Source organism: Anguilla anguilla, chromosome 8 (genome assembly GCF_013347855.1).
Source record: "Anguilla anguilla isolate fAngAng1 chromosome 8, fAngAng1.pri, whole genome shotgun sequence".
In the NCBI taxonomy this organism is placed as follows: domain Eukaryota; kingdom Metazoa; phylum Chordata; class Actinopteri; order Anguilliformes; family Anguillidae; genus Anguilla; species Anguilla anguilla.
In genome coordinates, this window is record NC_049208.1 from 10,887,030 (window position 1) to 10,909,339 (window position 22,310).

At 44.2% G+C, this 22,310-nt stretch overlaps 2 protein-coding genes across 4 annotated transcripts in view; both read left to right on the forward strand.

Annotated features, from left to right (window-relative positions):
• LOC118232863 (RNA-binding Raly-like protein) overlaps positions 1-9,124 on the forward strand; it is a 67,201-nt gene extending 58,077 nt beyond the window's left edge. For both annotated transcript variants that reach the window (XM_035428042.1, XM_035428043.1), the window contains exons 5-9: positions 1,457-1,632; positions 2,490-2,603; positions 3,262-3,428; positions 4,358-4,395; positions 6,353-9,124. In XM_035428042.1, coding sequence (XP_035283933.1) covers positions 1,457-1,632; positions 2,490-2,603; positions 3,262-3,428; positions 4,358-4,390 — 490 coding nt within the window. In that variant the 3' untranslated portion in view covers positions 4,391-4,395; positions 6,353-9,124. The remainder of the gene's footprint in view (positions 1-1,456; positions 1,633-2,489; positions 2,604-3,261; positions 3,429-4,357; positions 4,396-6,352) is intronic.
• Positions 9,125-10,578: 1,454 nt separating this feature from the next.
• Positions 10,579-22,195, forward strand: lrrcc1 (leucine rich repeat and coiled-coil centrosomal protein 1). 2 transcript variants are annotated; one of them, XM_035431304.1, is made up of 20 exons: positions 10,579-10,930; positions 11,174-11,227; positions 11,373-11,578; positions 11,791-11,856; positions 12,008-12,175; positions 12,769-12,938; positions 14,138-14,332; positions 14,447-14,664; positions 14,879-15,062; positions 15,321-15,469; positions 15,732-15,915; positions 16,261-16,400; positions 16,569-16,770; positions 17,177-17,362; positions 17,694-17,868; positions 19,975-20,138; positions 20,595-20,803; positions 20,998-21,135; positions 21,364-21,499; positions 21,663-22,195. In XM_035431304.1, exons 2-20 carry the CDS (start codon positions 11,184-11,186, stop codon positions 21,771-21,773), a joined length of 3,045 nt encoding a protein of 1,014 aa, XP_035287195.1. In that variant the 5' UTR covers positions 10,579-10,930; positions 11,174-11,183; the 3' UTR covers positions 21,774-22,195. The 2 variants fall into 2 exon arrangements, with proteins under 2 accessions (XP_035287195.1, XP_035287193.1); XM_035431302.1 differs by having other exon boundaries at positions 11,181-11,227.
• Positions 22,196-22,310: the final 115 nt, after the last annotated feature.

The window sequence follows — 22,310 nt, forward strand, 5'->3', positions numbered from 1 at the left end:
TGGGATAAAAAAAGAAAAGAAAATTGCGTTATCGAACAAATAAAATCAATCTTTGGGAAATGAATAACTTCTGTCAGCCTGTGATGGTGAGTCAGTGAATCCCGCGGATCGGGGCGAGGTATCCGATGAGGCCGGAGCGGCTCTCCAGACGCGCATCGCACAATGGAAGTCAATGGACCGTATTGACGAATGAATGCAGACAGCCGCTCTCAAAAACATTTTTTTTTTTTTTAAATACGAAATCTCGCTGTGAATCACAGGGAGTTACATGAGCCTTGAAACGGTAAATGAAAATATGAAGAGCAGGGTTATTGAACAGATCCCTGTGAAAAACAAAACAAAAAAAATGAATAATTTAAATGACTTTTTTGCTCACTTATTTATTTTCTCACTTTCTCAGTGCGCTTTTGTGTCGGTCTGCATTTTGTTGTCTTTCAAAGACGTTTCGCTGAATGTGGATTTTTTGGCGGTGAGTGGCTGATAGAGACTCTGGGAGAGGCAAAGCGGGTGTCTTTATATCCACCGTTTTTATGAGTTGCTTTTTCTTTTTTCTTTTCAAAGATTTTTTTAAAGTTCCATTTAGTGACAAGTAAATCTCTCAAGTGCGACAAATAATTCCGTTATCTTAGGGAGGAAACATCCCTGACTCTATGAGACCCATTCCTGGATGGACTCGCGTGTAATTAAATTCTGTTTGTGGTCTTGCTGCACAACGGTGGACATTCATCTCTGGTTTCTGATTATTGGCAGATTTCTAAGTGGCATGTAGGTATAGGTCGTATGGTTCTGTGACAATCGAAACACAGAGGTAATAGTGAGTAGGAGTGTAGTATAATTGATGGGCAACTGGGCGTATAACTTATAGTGAAGGAGGTTTGAACCCCAGGTGAGATCACTGAGGAAGGTGCTTAATTAGTCAGAATTGCTTCAGTGCTTATGACTGTCAAACTATAATTGCATATGTAAAAATGTCTGTTGTGCATGTTTCTGTGCACAAAATGAGCGTCCTATGCAGAAAAATTATATATGGATATACAGTATATGAGATCTGCATGTGCAGTATTTTCATGTATGTACTTATATTTTTTATGTATTTATTACAGAATTTTTTACATCATGTATGTACATATATTTAAATATTCAAAATAGGCTGCTTTTGCATATTAATGATATTTTTACATATATTTAAATAGAATAATATGGTAATATTATTGAAATGTTAACAATTTAATGCATATATTTAAAATGTATTTACATGTTGTTAATTTATGTATTCGATATATATATATATATATATATATATATATATATATATATATATATATATATATATATATATATATCATCTATTACACAATATATTTAAGTAGATTTAGAATTTCCCACCACACATTTAAATGTATTGCTTTTCTGCATGGGGTGACATTGCATGTTTATTTTGGGGACCCCCCCCCAGGCTGTTTGACTATCACGGGCGGATTGCGCCCCCACCCCGGGCCGTGATCCCGATCAAGCGCTCTCGAGTGGCTGTCCCGTCCACGCGCAGGGGGAAGACCGCCTTCTCCGTGAAGATGTCCGCCTCCTCCTCGCCCAGACAGGCCATCTCCAGCTCCTCGTCCACCGGACCAAAACGTACGCTTCAGATCCTGCCCCAGAGGGTTCCGTTTCATCTTGATAGAACTGAATGCAATCTTTGTAAATCCCACATTGAGGGGGCAGGGGGTTTACATGAGTAATCAGTTTATTTAAAGTCAGGTTACTGACTGAGGAACGTACTGACGAAAGCACTTTCTTATTAATACTGACCTTTTCCACATCCCTCATGTTTTGAACTGACATTCAAAGCAAATGCTTGTTTATTCAGATCATTAACATGCTCGTTAGCATTTTTATCATTGTTTTAAAGTCTCCTGGTTAAGGTGTTTGAATGGCAGCATTAATGGTGGCGGTGCAAGAGGTCATTATTTTCTGGTTGGGGGGGGGGGGGGTGGTCATTGTTATGGCATTAGTTATATTTACATCTCTTCCAGAGCGACTTACATAAATGTGGACATACAGGTGAAGGCAATGAACAGGCCTGATACTGAAGTCATCAGGGTCACAACCTATAGCAGTAGTCAAGCCACAATCTTCCAATATAAGCTTAGATCCCATAGTAAGTGCACGTGAGATAGTTAATGTAGCTTTATTAGAAAGCAAATAGGTTAGGAGATATTGTTTGTTCAAAATGTGATCTGAAATTTGCATGCCGTACTGAAAAGCAGTTTGATGGACTGCCTACGCCGCACGTCTGTATGTTGAGTTGAGGCTTATGGGAGGCTGCATTGCCAGAATAAACTGAAGTGAACTAAATTGGAGCCATAGAAAGGTTTACTCTGTATTGGTATAAGGTATTACTCTATATTGGAGGGAGACTTAAAATGGTCTTCTGTACAATAATAATATTTTCCTTTTTTGTGGCTTTTTTTTTTTATCGTGTGTGTCGGCAGTGAAGACGGACCAGCTCCAGACCATCAAACAGGAGCTGTCACAGATCAAAGTGAAGATCGACTCCCTGCTGGTCAGACTGGAGAAGATTGAGAAGCAGCAGCGAGCCGAGGCCGGTGAGGGGGGGGAGGGGGAGGAACCTTCAGCAGAGAGCTGCAGGGGGCAGGGGGGAGCTGATTGAAAAGGCGCACGCGGCCATCAGTCATCTAGCCCAATATCAGGAGATGGTGTTAGAGACTGCTGGGTCAAAGAGCGCGATGGACTGACAGCGGCTGCTGTAATTCAGACGGAGCAGTGAGCTTTACTCAGAGGCTTTCGGATCAGTGGGCCAAAGGAAAAGAGAAAAAGTAAAAAGAAAAAGAAAGAAAAAAAAAAAAGGTGCTTTGCTTACAGCGTTTTCCTGAAATTAGTCAGAGCCCTGCATTCATTATAATAAACAGTGTTGAGTAAATTGCATCTGTCCAGTGAAATTAAACCTGGTCTTGGTTTTAATGAACCTGGTCATGGTACATGGGGAAAAATAAAAATCTGTCTCTTTCTTTCTTTCTTTCTCTTGTCTTCCCTGTTCCCCTTATTATACCCTCTGTGGTCCTCTCTATTTCTGTCTGCCACTCCACCTCTGTGTCTCTCTCTCTTATCTTTTAAACTGTAAATCTTTTCTCTCTTGTTCCATCTCTGGCTCTCGCTCTTCCATCTCTATCACTCTCTTCCCGTATCTGACTCTCACACCGCGTCTCTGCCCCCACCCCCTTTGTGACGCCTTCGCTCGCGCAGAGATGCAGAGGAAGTACGAGGACCGGTACGAGACCCACCACGAGTCCGCGTCCGAGGCGGCGGAACATTCCGGAGAGGAGGCGGGGGAAGGGGCGCTGGAGACCGAGGCCGGCGAGATGACCGACGGGGGCGAGGATGACTACGACGACGAAGGCAGCACTGATCTGGTGAGGAGACGCGTTCCGTGCCCACATACAGGCCACTGACTAATGAATCACAGAATCACAATGTACACAGTAAAATGCTCAGTGTTAATGCTACTCTGACAGAGTTTATATGAGTCTGGTGCTGTATGAGAGTTTATTTAACACTGAAACTATTACTGTGGAGGTGACATGAGAATCAGATGTGGTGAGAAATGCTGTAGCAGTAACCAAAATTGGGAGGAGAGAGACAGGGCAATGGACATGATGAAAGGAGAGAAGGAGATAGCGAAAGAAATAAGAAATAAAGAGAGAGTATGGGTCAGAGAAGACAACATGAGAGAGAGGTGGGTTTCACATGAACTGTTAGCCCTGGTCCTGGAGGCCACAGGGTTGGCTGTATTTTGTTTTCTCCTTAAAATCAGCAACCATTTCAGGCCCAGGAAACAAGATAGAGTGAATTAACTGTGTTAACAACAGTTTCAATTAATCAATTAAGTGATGAGTAACAAGTAAAACCAGTGTACAGTGTGACTCTCCGGGTGCTGGGTGGAAACTGCAGGGCTGCTAGAAAAGGACAGTTATTACAGAAAGAGAAAGGGATGCAGCCAAATAGAAAGATAAAACAGAAAGCTATGAAAATGTGTTTTACAAGGGTTTGTCTCCAAATCTGACTGACTGAACAGTGTTTAAATCAGTCCAACAGCGACCGTATGTCCTCTATTGGCTATTAGAGGTGAAAGTACACTGTTAAGAATCAATTTCACACTGAACATTTTTCTATGTGGCCAGTGGCAGAAATATTTGGAGTCTACATCCGGAATTTTGCTTTGTGAAATGAACTGAAATATTTTATACTGTAATTCTAGGCTGTTATTATGTGCACTTCTATGATGGTCTGATGTATTTTAGGAATGCATGAGTTAACTAAGTGCAACTATTTTGTTTTTCAGATCGAGAACCATGTATCAGACATAGACAACTGAAAAAGGTTTGATTCATTCATTATTTAACATTCCGGCTTTCAGTTATAGTTTTCAGAAATGTTTTTTTTTTTTCTCCAAGGGAAATATGATATAGTATGATTTTTTAAAATTATGATATATTCAAGTAATTCAAAGCAAAGTGACATTTTTATTTCAGTTCTTTTTTAACAGTTTTTTAATGTAAATATATTTACTCATATATTGTATGTGCTATACTATAAAATTGGTGAAGCATGCCAAGTTCCATAACATCTTAAACCACAGCTTTTATATCTGTGATACTTACCTGCATGCACGTTGGCACACATATATCATTAAAACGGAAATATTCGCCACAGCACGCCAGCCACTTTGGTGAATATTTGATCTTCTTCTCTGAAGGTGAGGAGAATGAGACTTAGCACTCAGTCCTTTCTGATGCCAAACACCAGCTGCCATTGGCTGCGTTGTCTGCGACTTCTGTCTGACCTAGATGAAGAAAAAAAAAAAGCCATTATGACTCCTGTCTTCAGTCAGACAAATGGGCCGCTGTGAAGTCCCTTCACTGATCCGCCAGCGCCAGCCATGACAGAGCTGAGATAACTCTGGCGGGCGGTAATGACATCGGCCGAGGAAAGCCACACCATTAAATTCCAGGGGGACACAGACTGCAGGCAGAAGTGGATTTTCTACTCTTTGACGAATTTTGGAGTGTGTGCGTGCCTGCGTGAAAGACATATGTGAATTAGTACAGAATGTAGGCCTAAGGTTTGATCACCTTCGCTCAGCATTGCACGAGCCTTGACCTTAAGGAACCTGTGGTTGGCCATTGGTGAATATGCTCAACTGAGCCCTAGCAATAGGCTATGCATATAAAAATACAAAATGAACTTGCTTTCGTCTGTTTACGACTGCTGGGGGACAGCATGCGACGGACGCCTTGAGGAGCGAGATGCTAAGAAAAAGACATTTCAGTTCCGTCATTCCTGACAGTCCTGGATAACGAACCGCATTAATGGCTGGTCCGTTTCCCCCCGCACTGATAAAAACCTCTTATAAATTCTGCCACCCAGATGGCGCGTTAGCTGAAAGGGCTCTTTGAGACTGTGTGTGTAGGCGGCCCGGCGGTGCTAATTTGGAGAACGAAGTAAGCCGTTCTAGTGCCAGAAATAAAAGAGAGGTAGCCTACCGCACTAACACTGGTTTGCGGCGATACAAGCATTCGGTAGAGTGAATGTAGCTGCAGGAAGGCTTCGATACTATTTCGTTTTCTATTTGATTTTAGCGCTACGCAGATTAAAAATTTTCAATAAGGTCAGACTTTCACCTCAAATACCATTTACTGTGCCGTCTGCTTTTCACAAAGCATGAACGAATTAATGCATACATTAATGAATTCATTAATTATCTGGAGTGTGCATAGGCTACAGCCACATTATGCTCGTAAAGGTTTCTGCTTAATGATGGCTAATTAACACACATGACCTTAGATTAGGGCTCTCTCTATGATAATTTATTTTATCTGTATTTGCTCTCTATCTCCCTGGCTCGCTCTCTCTCTGTCTTTCTGTCTCTGTCTATTTCTCACCCACTTTTCCCATTAATGAATGTCCTTCAATTTGTTCTACATTTTCATCAAAATCTTAATTAAAACCGCCATCTCTGGGTAAGGAGTGGGGAGGGGGAGGCAATTAACAGTGAATGGTCACGCTGCAGGAGGCTAGGAATTGGCTTTAAAACAAATGATCGACTGCTAAACCTTGGCAAGATGGAGAGTTTCAAATCCCACAAGGTTTATTTTTGTGACAGCGCTCCGGAGTTCAGTGTGCTGTACGTCATGTTTGGGAGGATAATAAAAACAGCCTAGATTTGCCTTCCCAGTGAACCGTCTATCAGTTATACGTGCACTAGGGAAAACGGCATTTGCGCGAGCATGTTTCGCGGCTGTGCGGGTGCTTTAATGAAATCCGTTACTCTTCCCAGGGAGAGAGGAGGAATCGCCACATGCTGCGAGAGCAGGAACGAGCAGCGCAAACTGCAGAGCCACAAAACGGTTTCTTCAGATGGAGGGAGTGTGGAATCTGACCAGAAATAATCAAAAAATCTTTCTGTGAAGGAGAAGAGACCACCAAACAGGACCTGGATTTCCTTCTAAAAATGTGACATTTCACTGCCCAAAGGGGTCTGGCTCACCGGCAAATTAACCGAAAAAAGACACCACAACGCGCTTTTTCCCCTGTGAAAATGTTTTTACAAGTCAGACTCAACATGCCTCTGTGGTTTTACACGCTATTGTTATTTATTTGTATGTAAGAAAAGATATGTTATGCACACCATTAGAATATGAATTAAAGAGCTTACAGATATGGAGAAATGGTCAGATATAATGGGGGGAAAAATCTCTTCAATTAGTACTATGTCAGTAGCCTACGTACTTCGTATGATTTGCGATCTAATGAAACCTCACGAAGAATTTCCCCCACTGTGTAGTTCAAGGCTGCTGTATGGATTTACTTGAAATGCTTTATTTCCTGGCAGTTTTGTGTGTTAACAGCTTTGCTGACTTGTCCTTGGCTTTACCTAAATATTTAGCCCATTTATTTGACTTATTTTGTTTTTTTACCCCTCATACAAATTAATATTTTTAGCCTATGAAACGACAAGGATATTAGGGTGATGAGGACACAGTTTGTTGGTGATATTATCAAGGAATGTTCCTTATGCAGTACAACACTAATTGTCTACTGAACTGCCCTAGCTGCACTGTACATCTGGCATTCTAATTGAGACCAATATGGTGTTTTCCATTAGAGCTGATGAGTTTGGTCCTACTGGGTTCAATTCTGCTGACACCTGAACACCTTTTTTTCAGGTACCATCTACATCCTCCTTAACAGATGTTTTCAAGTGAGCATATTTTGTGTGTTTGATAGAAGCGTGATGTTTGTGCTTTTGTCAGTTTTACTTTAGAGAACCCACACAATGGTGGTGGCAAATGGCACTCATGGTGTGCACATTCGTTGTGCTCATTTTAAAGAGTGAACTATGAATTTTTTTGATTTGTCAGCAAAGCCATGCTACCTGGTTACAATTATATAATGTTAAAACGGTTTCTACCTAGAGCATGTTACAGAACAAGAACATATTTTTCTGCTTGATTCAACCCAGTGCAGGCCCAAGTTTACGGTCATACCTGGCACTGAGCTTACCCCCAGCTTACTGTCAGCCAAATTCACCCTGGACAGGCCTCCTGGTTGCCCTGAGGATAGGTGGTATGTAGCCAAGGTTTGTCAGTGGAACTGCAGCAGGTGTCCTTGGGCATTAATCTGGTTGGTCATGGAGGTCCACCCGTGCCTGTTTTCTAAGGTGCCAGGCTTTTTGATGGAGGTGTCCATGGTGACTGGTACCCTTCTGGCCATCTGAATGGATGCTGTCTCTTGCCTCTCATGGAGTCTGCCGAACATCTGTCACATCTGTAAGGCCAACCAACCCCCCCACCAAAACCTTTCCATATTCCAAATCCAGACCCTACCATTAAACCTAGTAGACATACAGTATGTAAATCACTCTGTGCAGAAAATATGATGTAAGAATTTCAGGGCTTGCACAGTTTAAATGCCCCCAAAACAAATGTTTTCTTCTTGATGTTTCAGTCTGAGTGGAGAAAAACATCAAAGCAAAACATTTTTTGGGAAGCAATAATAATTTGCCAGCGTGGTAAATTGAAATGCTCTTGCCACTAATCAGGCCTCTGTACAGTCAAGGCCTTAATCTAGCCTTGATTTTTATTTTTTTTCAGCTTGTATTATTTTTATTTTATACATGTATTTTTGTTTTATTATTATTATTAGTTTCAGTTACAACCAAACTCATTATGTCAGGCAAGACAATAAAAAGTTCAATTATTTAGTCGGTTTCATTAAGGAAAAACTGCCAAGCCTGCATGTTGGATGTGTTCCAAAGTCATAACGGAGCTTGAGGCCTCAGTACTGTCTGAATCGTTCGGACAGCTGGAGCCATTTGCTTCCGAGGAGGAAACACCGGAGTAGATCTTTATTCATATTCCCAGTTGAGTGTGAAGAATCTCATTCCTGAAACCCAGGTGCTTGATAACTCATTTGATCCTGAGAAAGGCATAGATACATTTCCATGTTAGTTAGTCTGTTTTTTTAACGGTCACGGCAAATCTGTTTGCAAAGATGGCTAAAATATTACATTGAGCTCTCTATTTTTGTATGCTTGATTTCCCTTGGCGAAAGTGTTATTATTAAACCGATAGGCCTCCTGCCTTCCATTGTTTTGGTTTTTTCATTTTTGTTGTTGTTGTTCCTTCTGAATGGTAAATAATTTACAATGCAGAGCACTGCATCACTTGGGAAATGAAAGCAGTGTGTTGGAACAATAGTATGCGTCATAAAAGAAAGACAATGAGATGCTCTTAGGAGAGTGTTGTTTTCCGAGACTAAACTACAAATGCCAACATCTCAGAATCCCAAGCCTGTACACAATTGAAGATTATGGGTTTAATAGAAGTGTACAATGTCCAATCAAAGAGGTTTAATTAAGTAAACAAATGATGTTGTACAGAAATGTAAAAAAAAAATTGTAAATCTATTTTTTATGATGAGCATGGTGTTGAAAGTGCTGTTAAAATGTGTTTTATTTGTATTGAATAGTTTTTGGCTGTTGTATGGCTGTAGGCTCTCTCTCTTGAGTAGAACAGAGAACAATTAAAGTGCTCTCTATGTATGTTCAGCCTTATTATTCCTTTGCCTTCATTTAATAATTCTTACCTAGAACAAAATGATGTTCATGTGTTCTTGAAATGTGCTGCGCAAACAGCTAATGATGAATCACTTTTCGCATCTTTACACATCTCTTTTTGTTTAAACTGATACCCAGCCAGCTGAATAAACACCAAACTCTAAAAATAAACGGTGCAGTATGTGGTAAATGATGACTTGCTTGGTAGCAAGCTCATTATTGACTAAGCAAGGGGATCAATAAATAACAGCACCAGGCAACCACCTTTTCATGGACAAAGCCACATATTTGTATATTGATTTCCCACCATATTTATTCTGTACTGTTTATTTCTGGATAGATATATTATTTTGTTTCATTATATAAGTAGTCTGTGGTTATTCACTTATCCAAATTTGTTTCACTTGGTATTTACTGAAACAATTCAGACTCAGGAAAGTAGGGGAGGTGAGTTAACTGCACAATCAACTGCTTGAATTGTTTTCATTCAATTTCAAGTTCTGAGTAACAACGGACACACACCTGCAGCTCTCCAAGGACAAGATACGCAAGATACGACCCCCACATACTTAATACTTATGTGATCCGTTTCTTGAGGTCTAAACAGCAAACAAATATATGGACTTGGATATTTCCATCCTAGTCCACATGTAGCATTCCTAAATCTGATACATGAACATGCCACTTTTTTCTGACCAGTCAAATCAGACATTTCCTTCACTCCCCATGTGAAAGAGACATAGTGTTGACTTACGTGATCACATTGTGACAAAAATAAGAAACGTAGCTTGTCTAAACACAGAAATCTAATCTGACCACTTGTAAAATGATTGCTTGGTCAGCTGCCCAGAAAGATCTAATTTGAAAAACAAATCTAATTTTAGCATCATATCTGCCTGTACAGAGCTTAACAGTCACAATCAACCAGTGGAGAAAAGGTGAGGTAAGTCATTTAATGAAGGGGCTAATATTTATTTTCATTCATTTATTTTTGTCATGTTGCTTCAATTCCTTAAAAGGTTCTCAACATTTGTTTCTGAATCAGACCATTTTCTAGTGAACTTCGACTTCACCTGTTGTAGTCATTTTATGGTATAGATAAATAAAGTCTTGTATACAAATCCAAAGGGTTCTAGTGTGAAAATGGTGATAAGGAAAACTGGATTTCTTCAAAACACAGGATCCTTCGCCTTATTTTTGAGGAAATGTCCACACTTTGCCCCAGTGTATATTTTACTTGGTTAATTACTGTGCTTGATTAACACTGAATATATTCCCAAATAAAGATAATAAATAGAATAGGTACACTGTACTGACAAATGTAATTGAACCATGAGGTTCAGCAGGTGGAGCAGCAACAAACAGTTCTGTGAGTATTTTGTGGAACAGGGAAGAGGCACACGGAAGTTTGAAATGTTGTGTGACGTCACCCGGAAGCGCTTAACAGAGCGGCTACTTCAAGCTCTACAGCGGCAAAATAAATGAACTGGTAGAGTTCAGTCTCGTGTAAACTGCAGAGCGAGGACTAGCTAGTTAACTAGGAACGGCGGATTTTCTGTATCATCGGATACTTACTATCGAAAGACATCGTCACATGTGACCACAAGTTTGATCTCCAATAACTGTATCGGATAGAGCAAGCTGGCTAAAGCCAGCTATTGTGTTAGCTAGCTAACTAGTCTACAGTAACTCGGCGAGTTTGTACTGAAACATTACTTTAGCTAGCACTACGGTAGTCACTGTTCTGTCTTGGTAGAATGTGTCTTGACCTAACGTTACGTTCTCAGCACATTATTGGTGAGTTTACTTTATCGATAGCATGTCTTCCTACTTAGCTAGTTGCAACCTGGGACCATAGAGCCCTGGGAACTATCTGCCGTTGACTATTTAAGTCTGTAATGGTATCTTGTTGACTTAAACTTGGTCATGGGCTGTTACAGACAGACAAAGTTAGCTAGAGTTTCGGAGCCTGTCTGATCGTGCAAGGTAACGACGTTAAAGGTCATGACAATAATGTGCATTGTTTTTTTCACTTCTCAATGTTTAGATAATGGCGGATGGGGAGCTTTGTCTGATTGATAAGAACATAAAAAGGTATGGAAGACTGCAGGCGTAGCCAGTGTGAAAACATTTGATTTGTTGGACAACTTAAAGTCTACTGCAAGTGCTTAATAGCATGACAATACTGTGGTATTGATGTTTACCTGATTGTTACAGTCCCTCCTCTGTCTGTTTTTAGTTTGCTTGAAGTCCCGTTGAGTGTTAATGTGAGATCACTGAATCTTCACTGTAATCGCATATCAAAGATTGAGGGATTGACTACAACATGGCAACTTCGACACTTGGATCTGTCGTCCAATCAGATCGCTCGCATCGAGGGGTTGGACTCGCTTTCCTCCCTGCGAACCCTCAACTTGTCCTGTAATTTAATAACCAAGATTGAAGGTCAGTACCCTACTTGCCGACCAACTTGTCTTAGAAGCCCTCCCTCCTTTAATATGAAATTATTTGGGGATGATGTCTCGAATGACTTTTTGACAGTTGGGAATTTGTTGCGCAGACAATTTCTCACATTGTAAGTTTCATCATCAGTTACAAAATATGTATAAAGCCAGATGTACTGTATCAGAACATGATCTGTTCATTCTCTATTTTAGGGCTTACTGGTCTTGTGAACCTGATAAGACTGAACTTGTCTTATAATCAAATAAGTGACTTAACTGGTAAGTCTGTAGTGGTCATTTTATGCACCATTAATGCATTTTTATCTCTGATTGAAATCACTGAAGTGAATTCACACAGTTAATTGTGTTTTTGCTGAATTAAGCTCTTGACTGGTGTAATTTCCAACTGACGTCATTCTCATGTTTACAGGTTTGTTATACCTCCATGGTAAGGAGTACAAACTGAAACATCTCAATCTCCAAAGCAATCGCTTGAACAATTTAAAGCAGCTGCTGCAGTGCATGGTGGGATTGAAGAGTTTGAATGATGTCATTCTGAGTATGGATGGCAGCAGTAATCCAGTATGTGCCACTCCAGGTAGGTATTCTTACAAAGTTTTTTTTTTTTTAGTGGCAGGTCATTATACTGTTATTACAGGTCATTATGTTGTGTAAGTCACTCTGGATAAGAGCATCTACTAAATGCCTGTAATGTAATGTCATTATTCTCAAAGCCTACAAAATATAGTACTTCTCAGGAACAAAATGCACGACTACAGGTTTATCTCTGACAAAATGGCAAACATGGTAGGTGCTCTGCAACTAAAGAAAATCAGTAAATATCTCTTGTATTGTAAGGAGTGGGTGGGGAAGGTGGGTCTACCTCAGTTTTTACAAAGATTTTTAAGGCAATTTATTACGTTTCTGATTATGTAGAAATTTTGTCAGGATGTGCTTTCTAAAAAAAAAAAAAATGTCTGAAATCTGCTTGTGTAATGCTACTCAAACAGTTTGGGGGCTCAGTCCTCCACTGTGAACTGTCAGCTTGTATAAACATCCTAACCCAATAACCTGTGTACCATAAACCTTTTTAAAAAAAACATGCAAGGGATTGATTCCCTTTTAGAATGAATCAGCCCTGGTGGTGACTTCCTGCTCGCGGCGTTTTAACGTGTGTGCCCTTTTCTGAAGGTTACAGGGAGATGGTCCTCCAGTCCCTCCCACAGATTACGGCCCTGGACGGTGTAGACCGCCTGGGGAACACTGTTCCCCTCATGGACGACTGTCCCGTCGATGTTCCCGGGCTGGAGGACTTCGTGGAGTTCCTGCTGTCCTCGGACGCCAGCGTCAGTGCCGAGAAGGTGGGCACATTTTCTTCAGTGATTTTAATAAAATTCGTCATCCGTTCCACATTTCACTAAGGGTGAGGAAAGGTACCGTAGAACCGCAGGGTTAAGGAATCGCAGTCGACTGTGAATGGATATGAAACCGGAGATAGCACATACGCATTAGACATTATCAAGCTCTTTAGTATCACTGATGAAACAACGTGAGCAATAAACAAAAACTTTTCAGTACTGTAAAAAAAAAAATAACCGGTACTATCTGGTATTGGCTGGTTTTAGATTAAGCGAGGTATGTTTTAGAGCCAGAATTAGAACGGACGCGGAGCGTTCGCATAGCAGAAGCGGTGCGGCCCTCGCTTCCTTTCGGCGCCCGCGCCGGTTTATAGCAGCTGTTATATAAACCCTTCTCAGGCACTGAGCGCGCGCTGTGTGTAGCGTACTTGACTGGCGCGCTGCGCAAACGCTCCGCGCCAGGAGTAATGCCAGTCCCACGCTGCACAGCGTGGGGGAAAGTCGGTGTTCCATATGTGAGGGCCCAAACGGAATCCGACAGAGGTCACCGAGAAGGAGGGGAAACGTTTGGAAAAACATTCGGATAAAGCCACTGTGGAAAAACATCAGGCTTTTTATGTAGAACGCATGCACTAATGAGATCCTGATTGTTGCTGGTCTGATTCTTGGTTATTAACTTATAGCTACAGAATGAGTCTGTGATAAAGTTCTTCTTCGTGCTGTATTTGTCCCAATAAACATATCAAAGTGCAGAATCACAAATAAACTGGTAATAAAAGTGCTCCATTAGAGAAGACGAGTAGCTGTATTAGCAGTGTAATGGACTTAGCTAGCTGTGTGCAGCTATATTTTGGATCAGAAAGCAGGACGTTGAAGCCCGCTGTGATTGAGAGCTCATTCTAACCTTTAAAGAGGCATAAATGATCCTCAGTGTCCCATTTAGACACGCTGTCTGCAGGGAAAATGTCTCCACTCTTTCATAACTAATATCAGTTGTACAGCACGTTCTTTTCTAAGGTCACTGGTAATGCATTAGGTGGCAGGATTGAAAGGTTTGATGAGCACCATGCTGTGCCACATTAGTGCCACTTTTGCTGTATTTATATGTGTGTCTGTGTATGTGCACCTGTGTGTGTGTGTGTGTGTGTGTGCACTCGTGTGTGTGTGTGTGTGCGTATGTACTCCTTTCACCCTGCCCCCAGCCTAACTCGGACACCGCTCTCACCACACCGCGTATTGACGAGGTTCTGGCCCAGTTTCGGGAGCGGGTAGGCGGCAGGGGCGTGGCCGGGGCCGCGGGTCGCGCCCCCGCTGGAAACGAGAAGGGGAGCGGCGACCTGCAAAACACGCTCCGGATCCAGAACCTGGAGCGGCAGCTGTCTCAGCTCTTCACACAGGTGAGCCAGGTACCTGGCTTCAGCCGTTCTCCCTCCTGCTCGCCCCGCCCTCTGGCCTGTGTTTGACGCGGCTGTTTGAGGTGTGTCTTTCCCCCCCTTAACTCCGCCCCTCAGGCTCCCAGCAGCTCCGCCCCCACCCCTGGCCCCACCCCCGTGCGGAAGGCGAAGCGGGACATCGACCACACCTCGGAGAGCGAGGTGGACAGCGGGAAGGAGAACCGCCGCAGGGGCAGCGGCAGCGGGCGGCGCTCGAGGTTACCCACGCGCAGGGTTGTCGCGGAAACCGCCGGAAGACGACCCGCGAAAGACCCCAAAGGCAGGAGATCAGACAGGTGAGCTCCGGGGTTCAGCCTGTGAGTCGATTCATTCAAACGCTCACTAACTCGGTTCATTTACTGACTGACTCGTGCACTCGACTCCCTCTGCTCATTCACCCGGCTCGATCACACGGTTCACTCACTCAGCTCATTATTCATTGACTCATTTAGCCCACCTCTCTTTACTCACTCAACTCACTGACTTCTCACTCGCTTTATGTTTGGCCAGCGATCTAGAGACGACCACCACAGGGGAATCCGCCAAAAAGGCAGCCAGTCCACGGAGGAAGGCGGTCTCTCGGGGCCCGACTCAGCACGTGGAGACGGGGGCCACGGCCAGGAAGGGACTGAAAATGAGCACTAGGGCCCCCACCTTCAAGACCACCTCTCATATCGAAGAGGAGACGTACAGGGTAGGATGACTGACTTTGTTTTGGCATAGAAGGTGCATAAAAGTTTGTGGAATACTTGAACAATGCTGTATCTGGACTTTCCCATCAGCACCTGGGAAGTGAAGTCTAGAGATGGTGTTGAATGTTGGTCCAGGGAATGTTGGTCCTCAACCGTAGTCTTGGAGGAACACAGGGTCGGCTAGTTTTTGTTCTTACCTTGCGTGTGTGTGTGTGTGTGTGTGCGTGTGTGTGTGCGTGTGTGCATGCCCACCCCCGCAGGCCATCGTTGAGGAGCGGGACCAGGAGAGGGAGAGGAGGTGGAAGGCGGAACAGGCTGTGAAGAAGCTGACGGAGCAGCTGACTCTCCTCCAGACCAGAGCCGGAGAGGAGAAGGACATCCAGAACCTGGCCCTGCACACCACTGACCGGTGAGCGGTCGCTCTCAAACGCTGTTAATCACTGACCTGCGATAGGGCACCCTTCACTGTGTTAATCACTGACCCATGATAGGTCACTCTCACACGCTGATAATCACTGACCTGTGATGTGTGTGTATACGTGTGTGTATACGTGTGTGTGTACGTGTGTGTGTATGCGTGTGTGTGTGTGTGTGTGTGTGTGTGTGTGTATATGCGTGTGTGTGTGTGTGTATACGTGTGTGTATATGCGTGTGTGTGTGCGCGGCTGCAGGCTGAAGGCGCTCCTGTTGAAGGAGAGGGCGGAGCGCGCTGAGCTCCAGGAGAGGGAGCGTGCCGCTCAGGAGGACCTTAAACTCGCCCGCAGCCGAGAGGACCAGCAGCAGAGGGCGCTGCGCAGCCTGGAGGACAGTGTGTCCCGGGCCGAGGCACAGAGGGCCCGCCACCAGGCCGAGGAGGTACACAACCACACTGAGATCTCACAGCATATCGCAGCCGCTAGCACAGAGACAGCAAGGCTAACTATGTGTCTGAGCAGTGACTGGAGAGTGAGGCTCTATGAAACAGAAGGGGATGGGACTGTCATCTGTCATGGTCCAGTGTTGGTTTGCTGTGGAGGAGCGTTGTTCTGGAATTGTTTTGATTGGTTCAATAAAGTCAGTGATTGACATTGACACTGTGGCACCACCCATTATGGGCTCAGTTCGTGGGCCCCCACTCACCCATCGCTTCTTTAAGTCCCTTTCTTTCTGGAGGTTTTACTTTAACTCACAGCGATCTCTCCTGTCTCTGGGGTTTGTCAGATGAAGAGGAGCCAGGAGCTGGAGAACAAGACCTCCGCACTGAGGAGGGAGGTGGAGATCCTGAGGGCGTCCGCGCGGCAGTACAAGGACAAGCTGCAGCAGCTGCACGAGCTGCTGGCCTCCAGGGAGCAAGTGCACAGGTACCATAGAGAAAATGCAGGTCTCTAACAGACTAATACAAGATAGGTGCAGAGGTACCATAGAACAAATGCAGGTGTCTACCGGTCTAACACTGAGGTGTGTGGGCCAGGCAGGGGTACTGGCCGTTTTGGCAGTGTTATTCAGCGCTGCTCTCTGCTGTCCCGCAGGAAGGAGCTGGAGTCACGGCTGGCCCCCGGGGGGCCACAGTTTCAGGAGTCGCTGCGGCGGGAGGTGGCGGTCGTGGAGGAGAGACACGCCCAGCAGCGGGCGGAGCTGGAGGAGAAGATGGCCGCCGCCAAGAAGCAGTACGCCGAGCTGGAGGACGAGTTCCGCATGGCGCTCACCATCGAGGCCACCCGGTTTGCAGAGGTAGCCGGCGCCCTCTACCTGCATGGAGGGCACGTGATGGTCATGGTGGCGGGGAAAGAACACCTGGGCTCGTGCATACCTGTGGCTCCATCTCTTTCTCTTATTCAAATCAAGCAACACAACTAAACACTGTTTTACTGAGTTACTGAGTGTTATTTAAGTTAGTAAATATACATATACATTATGTTTAAAGATTTAAAACATGCTCATGGATTTAACTTGACAAAATAATTTTTCTACCAGCGTGTTTTGCCTCCTTGGACTTTTCACATGCATCGTTTTTGAGGCAGCACTTGAGCTTTATGTTGTTAGAGTATGAATTGCAAGTGTTTGAAATGCGATGAAAGCGGCCGTCTCTGTTCTGCACCGTGCTCCCCCCCCCCGCCCCCCACCCCACCCCCCGCAGCTGAAGGAGGGCTTCGAGCACCTGAGCGCGGAGCTGGCGGAGCAGCAGGCCGCCCTGGCCGGCTCCCAGCAGCGGGAGAAGCGGTCGGCCGCGCTGGTGCAGGAACTGACCGCCATGGTGAAGGAGCAGAAGAGCCGCATCGCAGAGCTCATCAAGTCCAGGAAGGAGGCCGTCACGGAGCTGAGGGTCAGGGGCGGTCCCGGAGGGAGAGGGAGAGCTCAGTACTTGGGGGACAGTCGTGGGGGGGGGGTCAGAATGTGGGGTCGGTCACTGAGTTTAGGGAGCGAGAGGGGTTAGACAGTCGGTCCCTGAGTTGAGGGGGTGGGTGGGGTTAAACGGTGGGGCTGGTCTCTAATTTAAAGGAAGAGGAGGGGTATGAGTATAATGTGGGGAGTGCCCAACCCCAGTTGCTAGCGTGCACCTGGGTTGGACAGGGCGTAGGGGAGTTATTTTTGTCTCCTGTCACGCGGTGTGGGGGGTTGACGGTGCTGTTCTGGCTCCTCTCCTTGCGCTGCAGACTCGGGTGCGCTCGCTGGAGGGGAACGCGGAGGAGGACAGGAGGCGGAGCGTCCAGCTGGAGCTGCTGAAGCAGGACAAGTCCAAGCTGCTGTCCCAGCTCACCGCCCAGGAGTCCGTCATCCAGGGCCTGCGGTCTGAGCGCCGGATCTGGGGACAGGAGCTGGCCCAGCAGGGTGAGTGTAACACTGTACTACCACACTACACTGAGATTCTACATTACACTGCAGTGTAAAGCATACAGGAGCTGGCCCAGCAGGGTGAGTTTAACACTGTACTACACTACGCTGAGATTCAACACTACACTGTAGGGTAAAGCAGACAGGAGCTGGCCCAGCAGGGTGAGTTTAACACTGTACTACACTACGCTGAGATTCAACACTACACTGTAGGGTAAAGCAGACAGGAGCTGGCCCAGCAGGGTGAGTTTAACACTGTACTACTACACTGACATCCTACACTACACTGTAGGGTACAACATTCAGGGGTTGGCCCAGCAAGATGAGTTTAACACTGTACTACTACACTACACTGGGATTTTACTCTGGAGGGTATGGGATTTGAAACATGCAATACTACAGTGCTGCTTAGTCTTACACTGCCATTACATGAAAGTGTAAACTCTCTCAGACACAACACAAACTACTTACTCCAAGATCCTACACTGCAAATTGAGATAAATCCAAGTCAGTTTTTTAGACCCTTTTCAACACTGATTTAATCTCCATTTTAGAATCATGTAGATCTGCTTTCCAAAGCAAAAGTGCTTATCACAGAGGCATTCACATGCAATTATTAAAATTAGCTTGCAGAGCTGTGTTTGAGAAGGGAAACTATTTGCATACCAGCTACATTTGCCCTTTGATGTTGTGATAGCTGCTTAATTGCTTCAGGGCAAAATTTGTATTCATCACTGTGTTCTCCAGAGTCCTCCTGGGTCACAGTGTTTGGAAAATAAAGAAACACCTGCACAGTGATAAATAATGAAAATGGTTTCTTGCTAATCCTTTTTTAAAAAATGGTGGAGAAGTGCCATCTTGTGGCCTTTTGCACATGTTGCAAGCTGAAGTCGCGGTAGGTTTTAAATTATTTAAGGTTAATGTAGGTTACACCTCAAATCGAGTCAACGCAATAAACTGATGGATTGCCATTTATTTAAAATAATTTCCATGAACCAATTTCTGTTCGGTGAAATTGGTGTTATGGCGTTTCAATCTGCAATTTGATAAACGCTTCCCTATTAACAAAATAAATATATTCCAAAAAAAATTGGGTAAATAAATTACAAGTCCCGTTGTCCAAAGAGGCAGAGAAAAAGAACATTAGTCTTCCAACAGCTTTTCACATAATATAATATCTATTCCTAAATGTCAGATTGACTGGAGCTGAGAATTCTGCACATTCTTTTTGGAAAGTTTTTTTTGAAAGGGAGCTTGCTACTTGTATGTCCATAATTACTCAAATGACATTTTCTCTTTGCCATGGATGTTAAAGGTCACTTTTCAGAGTGAAATTTCAGGTTTCTCAAGCTTAGCCTGATTGCATTTTTATTCTTTGATTGTTGCCTTTCATTGGGATATTGCCAGTTTGATCTGAGTTCCACGAGACCTCAGTATACAAAGCTCCTGTTCCCGCTGGCAGTATGTGCCAGGTGCTGAAGTATAATGCAATGGGGAATGCAGGCTTCTCTGTCCACACTGCTTTTAATTCATAACACTGTATTATTAATTCATAGTATAATAACCCTTATTTATTAGTTGCTGTTTTTATGAGAAGCCCCAGTTACTCCATTTTGTTGTTTAAAGTTTCTGTTTGTTACATTTCTGGTTTCGCTGTTGATCAGATTCAGTTAAGCGCATAATCAGCAGTTTGGCAGGGCATGTTACTGACACTGTCTCTACTGTTATTAGTGCAGTAAGAACAGCTAAGATTTCTTATATTTCCTTTGCTCTTTTTTGGTTATATAAATGATTTTCAATACATTCCTCTGAAGCCAAAAACCAGTAAAACAGCATGTTACTGTAAGGATACATCTACGGCTTGTTGGGCTGGAAAAAGAAAAGAAAACATCTGGCAGGTGACAGCCATACATGTAAACACAAACGGTCATGTGCTTCAGATGTGAAATGAGCCTGAAATATCCCAGCAGCACTGCGCCTTTCAACAAGTGGCGGCAGATGGCCAATCAGGAGTTTTGGATTCTGTGTGTGACGATATCATAAAAGGGCAGCGTCATTTACAGTCCAGGGTAAAGCCACGGTCTCATGTGCATCCCCCTGTAGGGGCGTCTCTGGCCCAGGACAGGGGGCGGCTGGAGGCCAAAATCGAGGTCCTGGCCACCGAACTGGAGACCCAGAAGAAGCTGAATGAGCGGGACAACGATGCGCTCAAGATCAAGGCCAAGATCGTGGACGACCAGACGGAGACCATCCGCAAGCTGAAGCAGGTGAAACCTGTTGGGCTGTCAGAACCGTCTCATCTTTATTCTTAATATTTTGCATTTAATATGCTCCTGTTTACATGACAGAAGTTGTTTTCGCTTATTACGTTTGTCAAAAAATCCATATGTATATTGAAGTTGTGATGTAGCGCTTGAAAATAGTTTTTTATTAAGGTCAGGTCATAGGACAAAATATGGTGGATTAGTTTTTCTTCTGATACTGATATCCATGATATGACTGCAGGTCAAATATTTTATCTGACCCTCTCTTGCTTAATGTCTGCTTCCTTTTCCTCTTGCTCCCCCAATCCCTCATTCTGTCTCCCCTGCCCTTTTTCTTAATTTCCCCCTCCTCTTTTTCTCTCCCCTCTTGCTCTTCCTTCCCTTGATCTCTTTCCTCCCTCTGTCTTCGTCTGTCCTTTCCGGTCTTGCCCTACCTCACTGTCCCTGCCCCGCCCCCAGGGTCTTCTGGACAGGGACGAGCAGATCCGCAGGCTGAGAGAGGAGAGCCTGCAGGCTGAGAAGAGATTCCAGGAGCAGCTGGAGGAGGAGGCGGGGCCTGTGCGGGACCTGAGGGAGCGGGTGGAGCTTCTGACCCACAGGAAGGAGGAGCTAAAGCAGCAACTGGAGGACAAGGAGTTAGAACTGGAGGAAGTTAAAAGTGCTTACAGGTGAGCCAGAATATGTATGTACATGCACACACACACACACACACCTACGCACACACAGGTATACACAGACACAAACAAAGATTTTCTAGGTCTAGTGCTGTTGTTCTAGTCTGGTTATACACACTTCCTTGTAAGCCATTCTGCAGAGGAGTCTCTGCTAAATGGCCAAATGTCTGTTCAAACCCCAACCTCAGTGCCATGAACTCCAAGTGGAAGACCAAAGCGGACCTTCTGACTCGCCTGGAGGAACAGGTGAAGCGCATGAAGGAGGGCTTTGATGCCAAAGAAAAGGCTCTCCTGGAGGAGAGGGACAGATCCGTCCAGGCACACAAGTAAGCTGACATCACTACCACTATCGCTATTGCAACAGCCTCCCCACAGAGCAATGACACGGTTGCCCTAAAAAAAATGTTATTTTAGGCAAACATTTGGTTCTAATATTTTGTGCTTTGCATCATAACTCACTTTGGTGTGGTTCTCAGCATACTTTTACATTGTATGTAGCTTAATCATGCTATTGATTATTTTTCATGTACGTGTGTGTGTCTGTGTAATTGCAGAGCTGTTATGGAGAAGCTGCGCACTGTGGACGATGCTTTCAGGAGGCAGCTGGAGAGCGTACAGGCTACCCATCAAGCCGAGCTCTTTCACCTGGCCAATGAGAAGCAGAAACAGATTGAGCAGGCCAATCAGAAGGTCTCACCCCCAGAACTTTCATTGTGTCTTATTGTAATCTACCCAGACCTGCACCTGACTTGCTCCTAACAGGAATGTATAAAAGTAAAAACATGTCTTCTGTCAGCAGTGGTATTTCTCTCATTCCCTGACTGCGTGCATTAAAGGTGCTCTTTTCATCCAGGTGTGCCTGGTGGAGGAGGAGATGAGGCTCCTCCTAGAGGAGACGCAGAGCACCAAGAAGGCAATGGAAGAGAAGATGGCGCGCCTCACCAGCGTGCTGAAGGACTTTTAACCTGTTAGAGGACACTGTTTCCGTTTAAAACCCTTGGGGGCTCGGAGGGTTCAGTGTGGGGTCAAGGATTAATAACTAAAAATGTAATAACACCATCTCATCTGACTGTAAATATTTACAATTTGGTTAAATTTAGTTAGACAAAGCCCTGTTTTTGTGTTTTTTTAAATTATTTTATTATTTGCCATAATGTTGTCATTTTGTAAAATTGTTTGAGCATTATCCCTTCATTAAATAACCCCCCCCCCCCCCCCCCCCCCGCAAGAAAAGTGTCAGATTTCGATCCCCACCCTGAAAGACCTCCCAGGTATGGAGGTCTATCAAGCTGACCACTGTGCCTTTATTTATTTACCAGTTTTCCTCCAAACTAATTTAATTTTAATATGAATTTATATTTGTTGTAATAAAGTCACAAATCCTCAGTGTTATTTGTGTGTATATGATAAAGCCACATTTACTTAAGACCTGGCTTTGCTATTTTCAAGCATTATCCTTATTGTTTCCTGAAGCCTAGACGATGGTGTATTAACTTTGTGA